This window comes from Siniperca chuatsi, linkage group LG21, assembly GCF_020085105.1.
Source record: "Siniperca chuatsi isolate FFG_IHB_CAS linkage group LG21, ASM2008510v1, whole genome shotgun sequence".
NCBI classification, from domain to species: domain Eukaryota; kingdom Metazoa; phylum Chordata; class Actinopteri; order Centrarchiformes; family Sinipercidae; genus Siniperca; species Siniperca chuatsi.
The window spans coordinates 11,284,304-11,304,576 of NC_058062.1; the positions used below are offsets into that span (position 1 = coordinate 11,284,304).

The window sequence follows — 20,273 nt, forward strand, 5'->3', positions numbered from 1 at the left end:
CAATCATATGATTCACTTGCAGGAACAAAGCCAGCCAGCGGGTCCTGCTCCTGGGGCCTTACAAGATCCACTGGGGAGTAATTGTCCATATCCCCCAACATGCCCCATTCACTTTTTTTTATTAGCAATGGAAAGTAATCGTCCCTGATGAATGGGATGATGTATTGTTCCTGAAATAGACTTGGCAAAGCGTTTGACTTTTGTCCAGATTATTTCCAAGTCTGCCAATATTTAAATGACATAAATAATCCTGGTTTCTGGGAAAGGGATGATGTCATCATATGCTGTCTCCTTTTCAAAAGTAATCTTTCAAGTTGGAAAAACAGTGCATCACATGCATACAGAGCCACAGCATGGTGAGTGCATGATTTAAACTAAAATTCTGGCCTGACACTTTCTTTATTTCACTGTCACTTGTGTAATTATTCCTGTCTTGCAGCTTGACTTTTAATCACCAGGTCCTCGTGCTGATCGCCTCGTGTTGTAAGCGACGAGGAAAGTCAAGTGATCATAACACAACATTGATTACCTGAGCTCATAGGTGTAACACTGAGCCCTCTCTCTGGAGTGAGGACGTCCATAAGTGGCGTGCCACTCTTCTCCTGTTACCTGTTCCTCTCAGTGGAGATGGAAAACTTGCCCTGATTTCAGTGCTCTACTAGAATAGAGATGGCGTCAATTACACTTGTGGTTCTTGTACATCGCATTAATTAGTCCTTTCTTTGGCACCATGCCAGGAGAGATACTGTATGTGTTTGCTGTTCCAGAAATGCACAAACATGTCAGTGTTGTATATTACACTTGTTTTACAATAGTTGCTATGTTAGGCACATATTTAGTTGTATATTGCAGAGCCATTACATTGATAAGGGTGATAATAACAATGTTGTGTGATAAAAACCTGTGTGTTTGATTTTGATCACTGCCCATGGAGGAAAATTGCTCATCATGTCAACCTTTGCCTGCTCTCTCTCTCTCTCTCTCTCTCTCTCTCTCTCTCTCTCTCTCTCTCTCTCTGTCGCTCTCTTTCTCGCTTTGTCTCTCTCTGTCTCTCTCTCTTTCCTCTGAGGAGTTTCTAATCAGAAGTCACATGTCATCTCTTGCAGAGCTTCTGCTGCATCGTTTTCCTTATGACAGACTTGCTTGAACCAAGCATAAGCACCTCTGTAATCTCAGGACAGGAGAGAAAATTGTGTTGTGACGTAATGAATAATCTTCTTGTTGGGAGAAATTGCAATCTGAGCAGAATGAAGAAATCACTTGTTATTTTTAGAATGGAGTAGCTGTTTGCTTATTTAACAGTTAAAATGTAATTTAATAGAAAAATGCAGTCGAATATCCAACTATTTATGTGCTTTCTCAACACAAGAAAATGTTGCCAAAATGGCACTTTTTCAGTTGGTGATATTTCATTTTGCAATGAAAATTCCCCATCCTTGTCAGCTTCACGTTTATGGGATTTTGAAGGTCATATATACAGCACAGGATGTGATGTTCACTGCACCACACCGAAGGACATCATGGACCCCATCCCTGCCTGTATAATTTGTGTCTCAGGTAGCTTGACATCATGGGAAACTCTGCATCAGCATCATGCAGCCGGATGGCAGAAAGGCCACTGTTGCAGTAAACATCCACCTGTGAGTTCTGAAGCCGAGGAGATAATCTCGCCTAGAAAAGGGAGAAGATGATATCGACCATCTGCTTCATCTGGAGGGGATTTGATTGTCTTGTTGCAGCAGAGAGGAGCAGTGAGGATGATTAGGCCTCCCTGGTGTCTCATTCCACTGGTGCCCGGCTCAATGTCACCACTGATTGGATCCTCTAATCTTGTTCTGTGTGAATTAAATCTAAAGTGGGGAGGAGGATGATCGCATTCACTTTGCCTTGTGCCCCGATTCTGTGTGTGTGTGTGTGTGTATGTTGCTGTAACTCCTGCTTCCTCTCTCCCTTGATTAACAACTACAGTATGAGACAGCTATCCACGCTCTGGACAGGGATCTGTATCTCTGACACCATTTCTACCTGACGTTAACAAGCGTCCAGGGTGATCTAAATTGCACATGCAGTTCCCAAGCTGCTTTAAAGATCCAAGCACACTACAGCCATGCTAGTGGCTCTGTGAGGCTATACTTTGGCACAGCTGTGGTTTTAACTACATCACATCAGAATGGTATGCTCACAATGACAATGCTAGGAAGTTGATCTTTAGCAGGTACAATGTTTACCATGTTCCATCTTAGTTAGCATTTTAGCATGCTAACATTCACTAATGAGCACAAAACACATAGTTTAGCTGAGGCTGATGAGAATGTATTTTTGCAGGTGCTTGGTCATAAACCAAAGAGGTGGACAAAAATACATTTTGGAATGATGATGGTGCTAGATGAATCAATGTTATCACAAGTCATCCTCTGGGGACCATGAATAACATTTCACAGCAGTCCATCCTATAGTTGTGAAGACATTTCAATTAAGACCAAAAATGCATTTTCCAATCACAGTTACAGTTAAAGGGAGTAACAGACATAAGATGATATCGACCATCTGCTTCATCTGGAGGGGATTTTTAGTCATGAAGGCTGTGTGTTTAATATTTAGTCATGAAGGCTGTGTATTTCAATATAAGCCCTAAAAATAATCAAACATGTCATACTATCATCATCTACATCTATCTTTGGACACTGAACAAACAACAAGACTTGACGCCAACGTTCTGTCTCTCTGTCTCTGTCTATCCTCCAGAGGGATCTACACTGGTTGTTACTGGTTGCCCAGATATCATTATAGTAACCCTGGCTGTAGGCCTTTCTTGGCTCTTTTAGGTACAGAAGCTGCGTCATCCTGAGGGGGTTGATGCGCCACACGTTCAGTGAAAAGACGTCAGCTCCATTCACAAAAACAGGTTTACGGCAGCCAGTGAGCAGTTTGGTTCTCTGAACATAGAGCCAGCAGCAGAGCAGGTTATGGAAACAGGCTTGTGGTCAAAGTGAATCCCCAGGGAAGGCTGGGAATATGTGGGTAGGAAGAGTGTATGAGTATCTCTCCTCTCGCCTAACAATTATCACATCAGTGTCCGAACTCCCAGGTGTGAATGTGTGTAACTGTATGAATGTGAAACATGGTATTTCTGCGAGAAGAGCATCTATATTCACGCTGACCTCACCTGAATATGTATACTTTTAAAGAAGGTAATCTTTGTGGTAAATAAAAAAATATTCTTTGATTATGCTACAGTTAACATATTACTGTTTGGCAGACATCAACAGACATAAATAAGCAATGCACTGTCCGGGACTTACAGTTGGTGGTCCTCAGTGTATGGACATAGTAGCTGGCTGGCAGGACCAGTTTGGTGGTAACCTTTATCACTGAAGGGCTGGACACAGTTCAGAGGTATGCATCTCTCCTCAGCTGTCCTCATAAACAAGCCCCTCTCAAGTGTCCCCTGTCCTTAAAATTCTCCATCCTTGAAATTGCCCATGTTTTTGAAAGACTTTTTTATATTCTTATTTTATTTCATTGTTACTTTCCAGGCTTCAATCACTGAGTTGAGGGGTTTGTTATTTTGAGGTGAGACTTGGCAAAGACCCAAAGGCAGGATAACCACAGACAGAACAATAATAAAATAACAAATCTCAGAAGGAAATGGAAGGAGGGAAAGAGAAAAGTTTAAGTTGAGAGAGACAGAAAGAAAGTCACTCTGTGTTGCTACTTAGATATGTCACTTTCAACTCAGCAAGAATTTTAGCTGTTTTCTGCAGGTGGATCCACATTGCCAGCAGGGCTTGTTATGATGGAGGCAGGCATCATAAATGGAGGTCAGGAAGGCTTTGTGTTCACTGTTGTGGCTCACTCGCTGATGCGCCTCCATTATAGGCAACAAAGTGCAACACCACACAGAGCCAAGTCCTCTTAGTACAAGGTGCTATTGGTCAAGAGCCAACAATGAGCATAAAGTAGGCATTGCTTTTGTTTCCTGGCTGTTGATGTATTTGTCAAGGTCAGAGGAGCCCGAGCCAGAAGGATAAAGGTCAGCGGCACGAATAGACAAGCAGTTACTGACGGAGATACAGCAATGTGATTGTTGTAAATGTATTCTGCCCCAACGACAGCATGCTGAAAACATAATCTCAAACAATGACACAAACGTAGAATATGTAAGGGAAAGTGAAACATGAACAGTAAAGTAAAGCAATAAACTAACAGTACACAGATTGACAAGCACACACGATTGCATTGTAAGCTGCTGTGTGCTGAATGCCTTTTTGTTGCTGCTTGTGTGACCAGACACACCCACCGTGAATAAATATACATATTGTCTTTCAGCAGGCTCGGGGAATGGAAAAAGCCTGAATCTCGTCCAACATATTGTACCTGCTGTATTCTCCTATTCCTCCCCAGAGTGTCATGAGATACTCAGCTGTCAAAGATAGAGCGAAAATGAGTGTCAGCAGGTGTGTGTTTGTGTGCATGTGTAAGGTTATTATAGTTCAAAAATCTGACACTATAATTAAATGGAAGCATGGGAAAACAAGCAAGCAAAAAGAGCAAGAGAGAGATCATAGAGTGTTAATAAAATAAAAATAAATAATAATAATAAATAATAAATAAAATCAGTTTTTGGGGGTCAAAAGTTTTGGGGAAGTATTGAAAGTACTGAAAGATAAGTGACAGATAAAATGAATGAAAACTACAAAATTGAAACTAGAAAAAACCCCATTTAACACTAAATAGAGTTGGAATACCCCAGTATGATGAAAGGGGACAGATCACTACAGGGGTTTCACTGTCACTAGCCAGGAATCCCCTTCACACACACACACACACACACACTAACACACAGCAGCAGAAGGTTCTGGCAAGTGTGTCAGCTGTTGGCTGTTGGTGAAACACATTTATCTGTGATCTGACACTCCTGACCTGTTTAAAGCTAACTGTAAAACTTTATGGGTCTAGTGTATTCTAATAGCTCAGATCCTGAAATCAGACTTCATCAGCTCATTTTAATTTGCTGAATGTATCAATTGCACAGCATTATGTAGAACTCAAGGTAGTTGGATACTTTGTAAGCCTCTCTGTTTTACATACAAGAAAAAATGTCTTTTTTATTTCCAAAAACACATCAAAAACTCAAAAATGCATATGAGGTATTTGAATGTTCCCTGACCACATTAACTACTGTACACTTCACCTTTGTATGCCTGCATTCATAACAACCACCACTACTTAGAGCATGTTGGCTGACACTGAATTCAGATTGCATTTCTTTGCTAATGAGGGTAGCATCTCTGCAGCAGACATGTCACATAGGATGGATGGCAACATGATCACCCTTCAAGTTGCAGTTTTAAGACGACAGGTGAGTATCAGTGTTTTGCCCCTGCCCCCCTGTGCCACGAATCCTCATCAGTCATCCTGCTGCCATCATTGACTGACTGACTAGCTGGTTATGAGGCAGCAGGTCTCCGCTGCACGGTCAGACCCACCAGAGGCCTTAAGCAACTGCCATGAGATCAGAATTATATAATTACCTAATTTATAAGAAGATGTGTCATGGTGATGTTTTATTCATTTCATGACAATTGAGGGTCAAGGCTTTAAATAAGGCTACAGATGACAATGCTGTAAAATCAATAATAATAATTTAAAATTGCATTCTAAGTTATTGTTGTGGCATTCCCAGTCAAAGTGACCTGACTATCAGATCACAGGCTTCAGCAGGCCGTTAATTAAGACCTCGCTATGAAGAGAACATGTTGCATGAGTTATATGCTTGTCAAAACCAAAGTCAAAGCTTCCATCAAGCACATCCCTCAGACTTGTATTGGCTTTCGTCCTCTGAGAAGAGTTTGCCATCTGCAGGTTCTGTCCCACTTCCAGACTTGTTGAGGCAATAAGTCATTTTGAATGAATGGTTACAATTTGTGAGCGTCACCACTACTACAGCTTTACCTCACTGTCAAGATTATTGCAATGCTTTCTCGGAAGTAACGCAAAATGGAGTAGCTGAGTGTAACAGAGACGTCACATCTGTCAGATGGCTGGAAACAAAGTCTGTGATGATGGGATAAACCTGGGTATGCTTCACTTCAGTCATGCACTGAAGTTCGATTACCTCTTTTCATGTTGCAGATAAACACTTCCCTTGTCTTTTCCAAAAGTCTGCGGTGGACAAATCACACATACCATGTCTTCAAGACAGCAAACCAAGTCCAGCTGCCTTTGACCTCAGCAGCACTCATAAGACATGAATTTAGGCCAAACACATACAGTTACAGCTATTTATAAAGCAGCAGGCTGTGGATGTGCCCTACATAAGATCAGAGTCAGATTTTTTTTTCTGATGTAATACCTTTTCTAAATATGTTCAGGAAAGACTTTATCCAGACTACACACACTTCCTCCTGAGCAGTAAATATGCCTGTGATTTTAACACGCTCTAAAATTATGTGTATAAACTGTCTCTAAGTGACAGTCACTGAGATAAACCAGCAATGAGCTTTTACTAGGGGTAACAAGAGGACAAATGCTACATTTCCACTGGTCATATCTTTATGTTTTATAGGTTCATGTTGCGGTCTGGAGTGTGGAATATGTCCACTCGATTTCTGTCCAAAATGCTGAAACTGTTACTGTTATGTAGCACAGAACAGACAAGTCATGAGTCTGCGTTGCTTTACTATGCTGATGAATTGTTTAGATTTATATTCACCCATCTAATCTGAAGGTCAAGCTGACTAGCCTTTTGTTAATAAACCAGTTCAGGGGAATCCACCAGAGAGACGTCAGCATCATCGACAGGAGCTCTCTGGCCAACGATGACTGTCAATTTCAGTTCACAGTTCACCCATCACGGACTGAACAGCCACCATCTCATTCAGTTAAATGTAATTTCAGAGGCTTCAGGACTTTAGCTGTGACATTGCTGAAGAGCAGGAGAGGATATTTTTGAAAAGGAAGTTGGAACTAGGTAATCCAAATTTTTCATATAGCAAACCTCATTGCAGGACTCTGAGTTGTCCAAAAGCAGAAAAACTTCATCAACTTTTACATTTAAGGCAGTGAGAAACTGACTTGAATTAACATGAATTAATTGGATTTTATTTTCTAAAGGAAAAGAGACAAGCCAGGGCTTTGTGGCAATTTCATTGGCTAATGTGGAAAAAGTCCCGAGGCAGCACCCACATCCTATGTAGAACCAAATCAAATTGGCTTATTGCCTCCCTGCGGATGTGTCTGATCAATAGATCCCTGACTACGTCTCATGCTGGCAGAATGCAGTTGTGGATGGAAACTAACTAAATTTGCTGACAGATGTGTCATACTGCAAGCCTACGTTCATCTCTGATACAATCATATTGATCACTGATCTATTGCTTAATAGTGTGTTATGCATATTTTATGCTGGATTAGTGGAGCTGGTGGGTGATCACACAATGCTGCCTGCATCCTCTCTGGAGTATTAGTGTGCTTGGGAAAGAGATTGGGAAAAGCGAATGAGGTGTTCTTTCCATCGCTGTCATTGAAAATGACTTCCAGCGGAGCCGACTGATATAGCTTGGGGTCTCTGTGGGCTTTCACAGAACTGGAGTGAGTCAGTTTGGTGAATTATACTAAATGATGGTGTGAGCTCTGACAGCTCCAAATTAGAGGAGCAGCATGTGTGTCCACAGCTAAAACAGTCGAGCAGGCCTCGGCTCACCAGCTCCAGATGTCACACATTTTGGGTCAAAATGCAAATCCTTGGAAAATTCTTACACAATAGACTGTAGATGCATCGCTTAGCTCATGTAAACATAGAAAGATGGGTTAATCAGTTCAAAGGTCATACACACACAGCATCATTCCTTAAAACTGATTTGTTGTTTACAATCAATGCATCAACTTCATAATGATTTTGTTTATATTTTTATTGAAAAAAGGACATAAACAGTTTTCAACAACTGCAATATCAATATTTGCCTTATAATTTACAAAAAGATTTTAAAAAATCTGTACAGTCTCTGGTTTGTGCAGGAAAATGGGAGGACCCTGGTAGAAAAATAAAGACCTAAGACAGGAGAACTGTCAATGTGAGAACAGATAAAATGTTTTAATAGATTTTATTACCAGAGAAGCAGTACAGTGTTCTGGCTTCGGCTGACTGTTATCTAAACATAAATGTGTCACAATGACACCTAGAGTAAAAGTAAAAAAAACACATTAAAGCTCAATCTTTTGTAAGACTGAAGTCAAGTGTGCTACATCTGTTCAGGATTTGTGATTGTAACTGTAATATTAATGAGCAGACCTGACCTTTATTAAGACAAAGCAAGGGCCCATTCAGAAATGACAAATAACTTCACAAGACCCGCAGTGATGATGAGTGAGGGTTAACTAGGATGTGTCCAAATTCTGCACGTCTGCCATGCCAAGAACACTGATATTAATATAAAGCTGACTACGTCAAAATCAACTCAAATAATTATTTTTAATATTATATTTAATATTTCAACAGCCAACCGCTATTAGATGAGGAAAAGTTCAGGTTTATAATCAACATCAACTAACTGGTGATTTACGGTTGTCTCATATATATGTACGCATTTGGCTTTGGGCAATAAGTTTGGGGGTTGCACTAAAGCTTCGGAAAACACTGACAGAATCATGCTTGTTGACATCTAGAAATAACATTATAGGTTGCATCTGCAATCATCAAAATGGATACTTTAAAAGACAAATAATACATTTTGGCTCCTAGCTTTCTCTCTGAACATACAATATGTAACTTAGCAGCACTTATTATCAACATTCATAACCTCGGCTCAGGGTAGAGCTTCCTGTCACATTCTACCACTGACTTGTATTGCACATTAGAATATGAAGACCTGCAAGAAGTGGCAGCATACTGCACAGTGAATCACCTCTTAATGCTTTTTCCTGTGACATCTATTGCAGTGTGCGCTCAGTTGAAGCCAAACCTCCTGAGTGCCTTCACCAGGACTGAGATTTTTGTTAAGGCACACACTGCAAAAGATGCTATACTTAGACAAGATGATAGGTTGAAGAGCCTTACTGTACTTGCAAGACATCTCTTTCCTGCCTCACGCGAAGAGATTAACACCAAGACCACCACACTGAAGAAAACTGTAAATAAACTTTGCTAAGAGGCCAGCTCATTAACAAACAGTAGCCTTCGTACGAGTGGTTTAATGGGTCGAAATGTTTTTAGTAGCCTTTATTAAAGAAAGATTATTGAACTTAAAATGACAAAAAAATATATTATTTTAGGTTGGCATTTAAAAATAATAAATCTCAAAGTTTCAGGTTCAAATCTTTTTTTTTTTTTAAATCTATTTAATTGAAATCAAATATATTTAATTATTTAGCCAGTCATGACCTTATGTGAAGTTTAGGCCACAAAAAACGATCTATTAAACTGTATTTTTCTGAACCCAACTGGCTATTCTACTAAAATATTTTAAGGAGGGCAGACTGCACAGTGTGTAAGTGAAGGTATCTAACCTATTCTATCCCTCTAGCTCCATGCAAACAGTTACTTTATCACCACTTTAAACAATATAACATGTCTGGATTTTTCCATGGTGTCTTGTACATGAGATTCTGCATAGAGAACTTCATTCTCAAACCACAGTCTTTTACAAACTGTCATGCATTATAAACAACCGCAATCAGGACCAAATTCAAGCTGGTTTTAATATACCAGTATTTAACCCTTCTTTAACTCATATTTCTGATTCTGCTGTCAAAGGCCTTGATTCTAAAGGCAAAGAGTCCATATTGCATTCAGAGTCTGACACCAGATCTGTGTTTGTGTCCTCAAGTACACCAACCGCAACACCCCTCACCTCCCTGTATTCCTCCTCCTCAAACTCCTTTTCCATCTCAACTTTTTCGAGAGCCAACTCGTTCTCATAACAAAAGGAGTTTCTTGAGCTGGAGGTGTCGCACTTCTTCTCGGCTAGTTCCCTGGCACTACAGTTGGGTGTGCTGGGCACCTCATACGTGTTTTCAAAGCGAGAGTAGTCCACTTTGTAGTAGTTCTTTTCCTCAAAGAGCACTGGCTCGAAGCGGTGGCCCCAGAGGATCTCACTGGCCACGTAGGAGCTCCGACACTGAGTAGTCATGGCTGTAGCCTCAACCATGCCCTCGAGAATCACTACAATCTCAAATCCTGACGTCTCCAACTCCTGTTTGCTCATCTCATAGAACGGGCTGTCCTCATCAATCTCATGCACAATGGTGATTGGAGACACCAGGAAGATTCGGTCAATGCCACTATCAAAGCCGACGTCAATGTCTACCTGATCCAGAGGGATAAACTCGCCCTCGGCAGTGGTGCGGGACTTGAGTAGCTGGGCCCTGACGTGGGCCTCCACCAGATGACTCTTCCTCAGGTTCCCCACACGCCACATCAGGCAAAGTTTACCATCCCTCATGGCCACTGTAGCATAATGGCTGAACACCAGGGTCTCATTCCTCTTTTTGGGCTTGGCCATCTTGGCCATGACAGCACCGATGATGAAAGCATCGATGATGCAGCCCACAATGCTTTGGAAGACGACCATAAAGACGGCAACAGGGCACTCCTCTGTCACATAGCGATATCCATAGCCAATAGTGGTTTGGGTCTCCACTGAGAACAAGAAGGCAGCGGTGAAGCTGTCCACATTGGAAACACACATCTGAGTCTCATTTTCTAAGTCCCCATAGGAGAGGGCCACTACCCAGAAGACTAAGCCAAAAAACAACCAAGACAGAAGGAAAGAAAGGCAGAAGACGAGCAGCATCCAGCGCCAGCGGATGTCCACGCAGGTGGTGAAGATATCTGCCAGGTACCGCTGGCCTTTCTCACTCATATTGATAAACTGCACATTGCAGTGGCCGTCCTTGCTGACAAAGCGGCTCTGATGTTGGTGCTCTGTGTGCACCTTGTTGACATTGCCGTTTCCATAGCCATTCGGCATGGCAATAGTGGCCAGCTTCATGCCGTCTTCCTCGGAGGACACAATGCTGTAACGGTGGCTTCGCACACTCCCCATTACTTCCGCCTGGGAGGGCTGGGCCGATTCTGCTTTGGAAAACAGTCTAAGTTTTTGGTAGAAGCGTTGGAGAAACAGTTTTGAATGATCCCGGGTACAAACTCAAGCAGAAAATGTGGACAACGGGACTAGATCCTGCAGGGAACAGGGGAGACCGGGCCTGTGCTTCTGCAGGCGTGCTGTGCGCCTTTGGTGAGGGCAGGTCACTCCTATCTGATGGCTGCTTTAGACCTCATCAGTGAAGTGGGCTGTGGAAATTACAGACAGAGAGAAAAAAACGTTTTAAAGTAATTGGTAGGAACCAGAAAAAAAATCAGTGTGTGTGTAGTTACCTGCTGTCTAAATAATGCATTGTACACTCAAAGTTAGCAGCACTATTCTTGCATACACAGACAATATACAGTGTATGCAGTGCAGTCAGAAAGCACAGGGAATGCATTGTGCATACATTATCAGTAGTAGATTAAAAATATTATTCAAGCACTTAGATAGCTGACAAAGTGAGAAAGGATGTTTACCCTGCTAAATGTAAGTATTAATTAGGCAGGTCAGTCTATGAGGAGCTGAGTCAAATTAGAAGTTCATGTGAATCCAGTGAGCCACTGGAACAAAGATACAATTAGCAGCTCTGTGCAGATGTGTATCTAAACTCTGCAGAGACATAAGTGAAAAAGCAATGCATGAAGTTATAACATGTTGCATGCATTTAAAAACTTACAGCACATTCACTAATTACTACATTTCATGCTATTTAAAGTCAGTTATTAAGTGCACAGTTTCAACACACGAGCATATGCATAGCCAAAACTAATTCACAACTACAGTTTGCACCACTACATCGTGTAACAAGATGTAATGAACCTCACAGCTTTTCAGAGAGGATGAGTCTCATTCTGTGAAAGCAACAGTAACCTTGCATCATATGTAATGGAGCAACAAGGACAGCTAAATTAGAAAAGCTATTGACTTGGTGTATGTGTCCTGAAAGGTCCATTAAAATGTAACACCACAGGCTACAAAAGGCCATCATCAGCCAGACATGCTCTGCTTATGCCAAAATAACTCCCCAACTCCACTTTTGACTCTATCTCATCTGAGGGTCATTATTGTGTCAAAGTGAAAAGATACAAAAAAGAGGTTGAGTATGAAATAAAGTCTAGGGGCCATTTCCAATAAATATTCTCAATACATTTTATTCTGTTTAGTTTTGAAAACATAGTGCAGATGTCGCAGGACGTTTTTTATTCCATCATCTAATTGTGTGTGTATTGTGTGGGATGACATGTGAAGGACATGGTCCTAAATACCCCTGCATTATCTCTGTTTTTCTCAACTAATGATGTCACTGCTGGGTCGACCAGAAATAGCAACCTGTCACGCACACTAATAGGAATATGGGGCTCCGTTCATTCACAGCTCAAAGCATTTTAGAGAACTTTGTTTATTGGATTTTAGTGATTTTATATGATATTGAAAATGCTGTATCCATCGCTTAAGTGCTACATTTTTTTATTATTGAACAGCAACATTCACAAATTACTTACATATTCTTAGTGAGAAAGGAAACTTAGATCCTGTCAACTTCCTTATTACAAGCACAATATCCAGTTTACCACATGCACATGCTGGCCATTCAGTCATGTATTTGTTTGAGTATTGTGGCTGCACAAAAGCCTAGAATGCACATAGTTTAGACTACATGATTGGAGAGATAAAGAGGATGGCTGCACATCCAAGAGAAAGACAGTTGAGAGGGCATTTGTGTGATATTTTGATACTTTTATCTAAAGCAACCTACAGTTAACAGTGCATACATTTTTAACACTGGTGACCCCCAGTGCAAATCAAATCTCTAACTTGTGTGGTGTTGGTGCACTGAGCACATCATAAACTGAAGTCCCTCTCTCTTCCTCTCATTGCTGTCACAGTTTATTGGGTTCTTTCTCGCTGAGCTTTCATCTGCTCACTATATCCATCACATATTACTGCAGGTTGGTACATGGTGACAGACCAAGACTTCCAGAGGCTGCACAACCTGTGATTGTTTGTTTTGCATGTGTTCTCAATTAGAGCCAACAGCTGAGGCAGATGGAAACTGGTTACATAAAGCTCCTCTATTTATTATTACACAAATCAATAACTATGGCCAACCATTCAGCAAATGGTATGGTATTTTGTTATAAGCTTTTATAGCACTTGCTATTTAATAATAGGAGTCTATTTATATTTTTGTATTAATGTCACATTTTTGTATTCATTTCATTTATTCACATTTTATCATTTATTCTATTTATACTACTACTGTATAGTTCAGAATTCATCTCAGGCATAGACATCATGAGCTACAGAGTTTAGTTCAAATCAAGGGCTGGGGCAGATCATCCAGTCTACATCCTGCAATCTCCAATGGCAGATGCATGAAAATATTACTATTATTATTATTATTATTATAACAAAAGAGAACCGAATACTAAGAATTGTGATGTTTAAAGCATTATAACACACGAAACAGCTTTTTTTTCAAATTAAAATTAATTTCCTCTTACAGGACATCGGTTTTAGTATTTTGCAGTGAGCCCATACATCAGTTATTGCTGAGTGTAGCTATATTTCCCACTTTACATCAGTCTCATAATAAGAAATAGGTAAATCTTTCCCGCTTATTGTACATACCTGTTGGTCCTTGCAGTGCAAAGCTTTCGTTTTCTAGTTGTAATAAGTCCCATATGCGCCAGATATGCACACTGCGTCCCTTTTATTCTTGCTGCTGTTTTATTATGTTCACTTGGTTTCCCGTCTGGCGCTGCAAATTCTGCCATTACCCTCTCCAGCAATAGGCTACTGAAGAAGATGTTTGTCGTTGCAAAGACAGACTTTAAAAACACGTGTACCTATCCCCGCCCCTCTCTCAGTGGCGGCCAATAGAAAGCTGCAGCGCTTGTTTGGGGCTCTGAGCCCACATGGAGGGTTTATTATTATCTGTCTGAGTGGAAGACAAGAGGAGTCAAATCTCCTTTTCTCAAAGAGACGCTGGAAACTTCACTTTTAAACTGGAAATCGTCATTCTGAGTGCAAAATAACTCCAGAGTTGCTACAAAACTGCATGTGATTTGTGAAATTAGACAAACTACTTAACTATAATTGGAGTTTATATGTAACAGGAATAATATTTGTCCTTTTCTGCCTAAGACTCAAGCAAATATATTGTGTAGTGTGGAGTAGGCCTACTCTGATTGTGAAATATGTAACAAAATAATCACAACTGCTGGAGTTACAGTGAGTGCACTCAGTGAACACAAGGTGGCGGTGTAGAGCTGCAAAGAGGATAAACTCACACAATTAACTGGCATCACATAAAGTGAGTGATGTTTCAGAGTTTTACAAGGACAATGCGACTTTTATTTGACTTACATGTGTGATGATGGATTTTATGCATCTAAAGCATAAAAAAGCAGTTATATTATAAAGTCATATAAAGTCACACATAAATATATTTACAAGAGCACATCTTACCACACTGTTAGATCCTTAAAACTTATGGGATAAGTGCACTCTACACATTATTATAATGTACAGATTTCTGGTTGCTACAAACAGGTTTGCTGCATCACCTCTCCAGTGATGTTAGGATTCATCTGGCAAGTGTGTCTGTTTCTTTTGACTGATGGAAAGAGTGGACTGTGGGACTGACTGCCCTCTACAGGATGTTTCCTCCTGTCAAACTCCTCTGCACTGAGCAGGGGCACCGGCACCCACGTGGTCTCATTGAACAGAGCATAGTCCACCTTGTAGTGCTTCTTGCCCAGTTTCAGCATGTTCTGGAAGCGCTGACCCCAGCGGATGTCTGCTGGTGTGTAGGAGGTTCGCGTCTGGTGGAGCATACCTGTAGAGTCACCGGTGTAGGTAAAGGACACCACCAGTTCAAAGTCATCCCCCAGCAGGTCGTCAGGGCCCAGGCTGTAGAGGGGACTGCCAGGCTCCAGCTTGTGAATAATAGTGGCTGGTGTGGCGAGGACAATGTCTCGATTCTGGATGTCAAGGTCCTGGTATGACATCAAAACATTGCCCTGTGGCTGTCTTACAGAGCGGACTAACAGGGCCCTGGCGACACCCTCTAGGATGTGATTACCTCTGAAATCTCCAAGTCGCCATGACAGACACAGAACCCCGTTTCGCAGGTTGACCACTGCACAGTGGCTAAAACCCACCGTCTGAGCCCTCTTACGAGCAGATGCCATCTTAGCAACAACAATACCAATGACAATGGTGTCAAGGAGGCAGCTAAATACATCTTGAACTGTCACAACAATAATGGCCACGATACAGTTCTCAGTCATCCCCCTAAAACCATAACCAATAGTTGCCTGGGTCTCCATCGAGAACATAAAGGCTCCAGTGAAGCCACGCACATTGTCCACACAGAGTTCATTATCTACATTGTCAATGTCTCCGTGTACATGTGCAATGAACCAATAACAGAGGCCAAAAAAGAGCCAGGAGAGAATGTAAGAGAGGGAAAAGATGAGAAGCATCATCCTCCAGCGGATCTCCACAAGAGTGGTGAAGATGTCCATCAGGTATGGGCTCCAGTCTCCAGGGACCTTCTGGAAAACCACAGGGAAACTGCCATCTTTCTGCATGTATCGTAGCTGCCTGCCCTCATTTTGCATGCTCAGTGTGTGTGTTGTAGTGGAGTAGGTATCAATGAAGACCTGCTCGGCCCTTTCTGTGCTCATTATGACCAGGGCTACCTTTCAGTCTCCTGTAGAAAGATCAGTGATGAGATGGAAAATGCATGTTAGAATGACATTTTCAACTTAAAGTTGAATAACAAGACAAAATGCATTTTACCCATTACATGTGACTAAAATTTAAAAGGCTCTCAGATCTGTTTGTGAAGCTGAAACCTTCATGTTTGAGCAAGCAGCCTAGGTTACTCTGAGCCTCGGGCTATCGGCAGCAAATGACTTGATCAGTGCCCAGCTCGGGGTGTGAAAAATGTACTACAAGAGCACAAGTTTCTTACTGGTGAATTATTTACCAGAAGTCCCATTACAGAATGGACACTGTCCAGATCAGTTGTGCTAAAAGCTCTCTGTAAAAACACTTAACCAAACGTAATCATGCAGAGGAATTTTTTCCATTCTGCTTGTTTTGAAAAAAACAAACAAAAAAAACTATTAAACAGTTTGACATTCAGCATGGAAGTATTTGAGCTAATGCATAAATTACAGTTGTGATCACTCCAGGTAAGAATCATGAACGCAGTTTTGGAAACTATAGGCATATTTCATATTTCAACACTCTGTAAACTGACCATTGTAACATGCAATGTCAGTAAAACATATAAAAACATTAGTCATAAGGTTTAATATGTAGTTTTTGTACTGGTTGCTTAAGTGATGAGGTAGCAAGAGGACTCAGAACAAACCCAGCACCAAAACCATGTTTATCATATTCATAAATCACAAGAAGTTGTGTTTGTTTTAGGTGACTGATTGAAATTTGCATAAGCTTGGTATGTTGTCACAGTGGCTAGGCTAGGTTTGAAAGTAGTGATTTAGTCTGTTCATTATTGCATGTTTTTTGTTGTTTCTATGTACCTATTCCAGCATTAAAATGCATTTGAGGCTAATTATTTTCTGATTTGTCAATGCACCCTGCGTTTGTGAGTACTGATGAGCACATGGAATTGTGCATTTTACAACTCTGCAAAATGTACATTAGTGCTTCAGTTTTTACGCATATTTCTGGATGGATTTCCCTGTTTTGAAGAGTTTGGTCTGTTATGTTGTTTGTGTTTTGTTACTAATTCATCCATCTAAAACCTGTATGCTTCTTCCTCCTTTTTGACTTGTCTTAGACAAAGCCTTATCCACGACAGGTTTGATGGTTGCCTAAGCTGGTCCCTCTTCTCACTGCATGCACTGAGTGTGTCGTCTGCTGTGTTTTGTACTACAAATATCTTAATATTTAATTTGTGTGTATGTCACATGATGCTGCATTGAACTTTAGTGAGCTTTTTCCCAAATTTGTCCCTAGGTTTCAGAATGCTACATCTACAGTTTAATACTAATTTTATTCACTGGAGCCATTAAACTTAAAAGGGCCTTTCTTCGCTTCACTGCTCATGTTCCTTTTGGGTTCAAAGAAAAGATTTTGGTGTCATCAACCCTTGGTCACAAATAATTGAAGGTCTTTTAGTATTGATAGACTTTGACATAATATGTAATAAAATAAATGCATGCATGTTTTCCCCTTATCGCATATTTCATTTTGTTTTCTCATCCAAACATTATTGACATGAGACACCTTATATTTCTGTCCTTCATACAATGAGTGCTCTAAGACAAAAGTACTTTAATCTTGACCTTGTTCAGGTATTGATTTGAGCCCATGATGATATATATAGATTTGGCCATGACCATCTGACAAGATTAACTAAGGCTTTGGGTCAGGACAATCTATTTCCCACAGGGAAGAACCTCTTTTTAATCAGTTTGGCTTATCTCTTTAGTTTAGAGTTTTAGCAAAGTCTGTTGCCTTCCAGATGTGGCCCAGAACAATGGCAAACATAAAAAAAAACAGCAGGCGTTTGACAACATACCTAAACGGAATTATTTTAGAGAAATAAAAAAAATGAATGTATGGTACTTTGTGTCAGTTTCCATAAAATATCTATTTGCTGTTGCCCCAAATAGCTGTAAGGCTGAAAATGTATAGACAAAAGAAAACACAAGCATGGTTGTCATGAAAGTGTTTATAATTTATGTTTTCACTCACACAAGTCCTAAGAAAGTATGTCTCGGTTAATTGAGCAAAACCTTGACCTCAGTGTGGTGCAGTTATTAACGTATTTTTGTCCTCATGAGGGTAAATTATTATCCTCCAACCACCTCTAACAGTTTTCACCTCCAAATGTTACCTCAAACGTCAAATTTTAACCACGCCACCTTCTTTTCAGTAACATAAAACACACCAAAATCAGGGTATTTTTTTATCACTTTCTAATACTGTGCCTTTCATAAGTTATCACTGATGAAAGGCACACTATCAAGTTTATGTTTCGAATAAACTCACTCAGTGATCAATGTGTTTTTTTAAGCTGTGCACTTCCTTGCAAGAAGTCTCAGACTTTTATTTACTTTTTATTGTTTAATTGAGTCGCCTGAGAACACATAGCTGATGTTTATCTCAGTTTATGATAAATGGCTTCTCAAGGGTTCTAATTTTACACCGCCTGTGGTTTAATTGCGTAGCCAAACAATAAGCTGTTTAGGTTATAGTGTTTGTGCAATAGTGCGGAGTGCAATCTTTAAAACACAGTCAGGCCTGTCAGTCAGATAAATGTCAATGCACAAAAGATGTTTCTGTAGTTTAAATGGGCTCCTGTTGGTGGGTAAACAGTACCTTGACACATGTGTAAGTAAACAAATAGTGAAAAATAGTGAAAAAGTCAAAGATTGCGGACATATGCACCGTCATGTATGAGACCTTTAGGAGCAAAACTAACTAACTAAAAAAACCTTAAATCAAATTCTAGTTATACAAGTTTCGTGTTTCAATAAAGACTCCAAAGATTCATAAAACAAAAAAAAATTGATTAGGTGAGACAGCAAAAAAGTTTTCAAAATTCAAACATATCATCTTTACTGTTGTACCATTACTAATTTATTTTGCATTGACACATTAATGTTGAGGCAAAGTGGTGATGGTATTTTATAAATAAGTAGAGGAAAATGCATAGAAAAATAACAAGTTACCAAGTCAACATGCATTTACAAGTAGATGAATACTTGACTCATTAGCTGCAGTGTCACAGGTTTCAGACAGTTGCAACCTGATTTCTACACAGCACTGAAGAACACTGAGAACGGGTTACAGGAAATTAAGGTCTATAGGAAAAAGTCTATGGGAAAGCAATGTGTGCTATGTGAGAGCACACTGGTACAATAAGCTTGAGTCTAAATTCTAAATTAAATGTCATGATTCCTACGTTTTCTTGCATATTTGTTTTTATTTCCAGCAATTATTGTGTCATATTTTGTTATATAAGGGTTCATGCTCTTATGCATATAATCATGATTTTTGTTTTTTATTCCAATTAATGCAGTAGATGTACTAAAACATGTTTACATTCCCTATATTTAACATGAATTCACTGCAAAACACTTTTGGGAAAAACATACAAAACAAAATATAGGAAAAGAAAAAGCACTTGTCCCTTTTGCATGACATCTTTCATGATGTGTCTTCACTTCAATGCAGTACTTAATAACTGCTGTTACATTTGTTTGTCAATGAAGAGTTAATTTATATCGTTTAATTATTACAACTTGTGATGATTTTTCCTCCTTCTGGGTGGATTGATCCTGAAGTATTGTTCTGTAAAATATTCTACCTATTCAGCGGCATTTTAGCAAGTCTAGTACAATTTTGACCCACTATTCTTATCACCAACCTTCTGCAAATTTCTGTAGAAACACAAAGTCAATTTGGTTTTCTCCTCAGCATGGAAAATTGAAAATTTTATTTATGTCAAAATTCTTGTTTATTACTTTATTCACGTTTTTGGTATACATACAGATCTTAGAAAAAGCCAACATAGTATATTTCAATATTCAACTTACTTGCAGAGTGGAAATTAGAGTTAGTCAGGTGTCACATAAGCCCATCAGTTCTGCCAAGCATTAAACGATGTGTTGCCACAGTGGAAGTAACCTCTTGAGTTTGGTTGGTTGCAGAGTGTTAGTGGGCCGGCCTGGTCCTGAGGCAAAGTCCCATTTTGTTCTATCACAGCAATCACTTCCCTCTGAAACCTTATTGGACAATCTGGAAGAATGTATGACCTGTGGAATATTTTAGAGCTTCCTCATGACAAAAACATCAAATGTCCTCTTAACTGTTTGTTCTTGGGTGATGAAATAGAAATTCTGTAATTTAAATAGTCTTCCACAAATTGATAAAGGCAGAGAAACATTGACCATTTATAAGTTATTCAGCAGGGTATTTTGCAGCTGTATTTCCCTTCTGATTTCCGTGATTCATTACACAGAGAGTTAACCTTCGCTCCATCAAGTGGAGAAGGATTTTCTTTGTCTCTGTCCTCAAATTGGTTCTGATAAGACAAGAGAGATCACAGTTGAACCGCCAGGACACACTAACTTTTAAACCACATTTATTGCAGTCGTAAGAGCATCCAAAGCTGTTACTAAGAGGTCGACAACA

The 20,273-nt window shown here is 40.0% G+C and overlaps 2 protein-coding genes across 2 annotated transcripts; both read right to left on the reverse strand.

Moving 5' to 3' along the window:
* Positions 1–9,318: 9,318 nt before the first annotated feature.
* LOC122868910 (inward rectifier potassium channel 2-like) lies at positions 9,319–14,055 on the reverse strand. Its single transcript, XM_044181338.1, has 2 exons — positions 13,719–14,055; positions 9,319–11,293 (listed from the first exon to the last, which is right to left on the reverse strand). The coding sequence occupies exon 2, from the start codon at positions 11,043–11,045 to the stop codon at positions 9,729–9,731; it is 1,317 nt and encodes a 438-aa protein (XP_044037273.1). The 5' UTR covers positions 11,046–11,293; positions 13,719–14,055; the 3' UTR covers positions 9,319–9,728.
* A 366-nt stretch (positions 14,056–14,421) lies between these two features.
* On the reverse strand, positions 14,422–19,887 carry LOC122869475 (inward rectifier potassium channel 16-like). Its single transcript, XM_044182535.1, has 2 exons — positions 19,676–19,887; positions 14,422–15,807 (listed from the first exon to the last, which is right to left on the reverse strand). Exon 2 carries the CDS (start codon positions 15,779–15,781, stop codon positions 14,633–14,635), a length of 1,149 nt encoding a protein of 382 aa, XP_044038470.1. The 5' UTR covers positions 15,782–15,807; positions 19,676–19,887; the 3' UTR covers positions 14,422–14,632.
* Between the last annotated feature and the right edge of the window lie 386 nt (positions 19,888–20,273).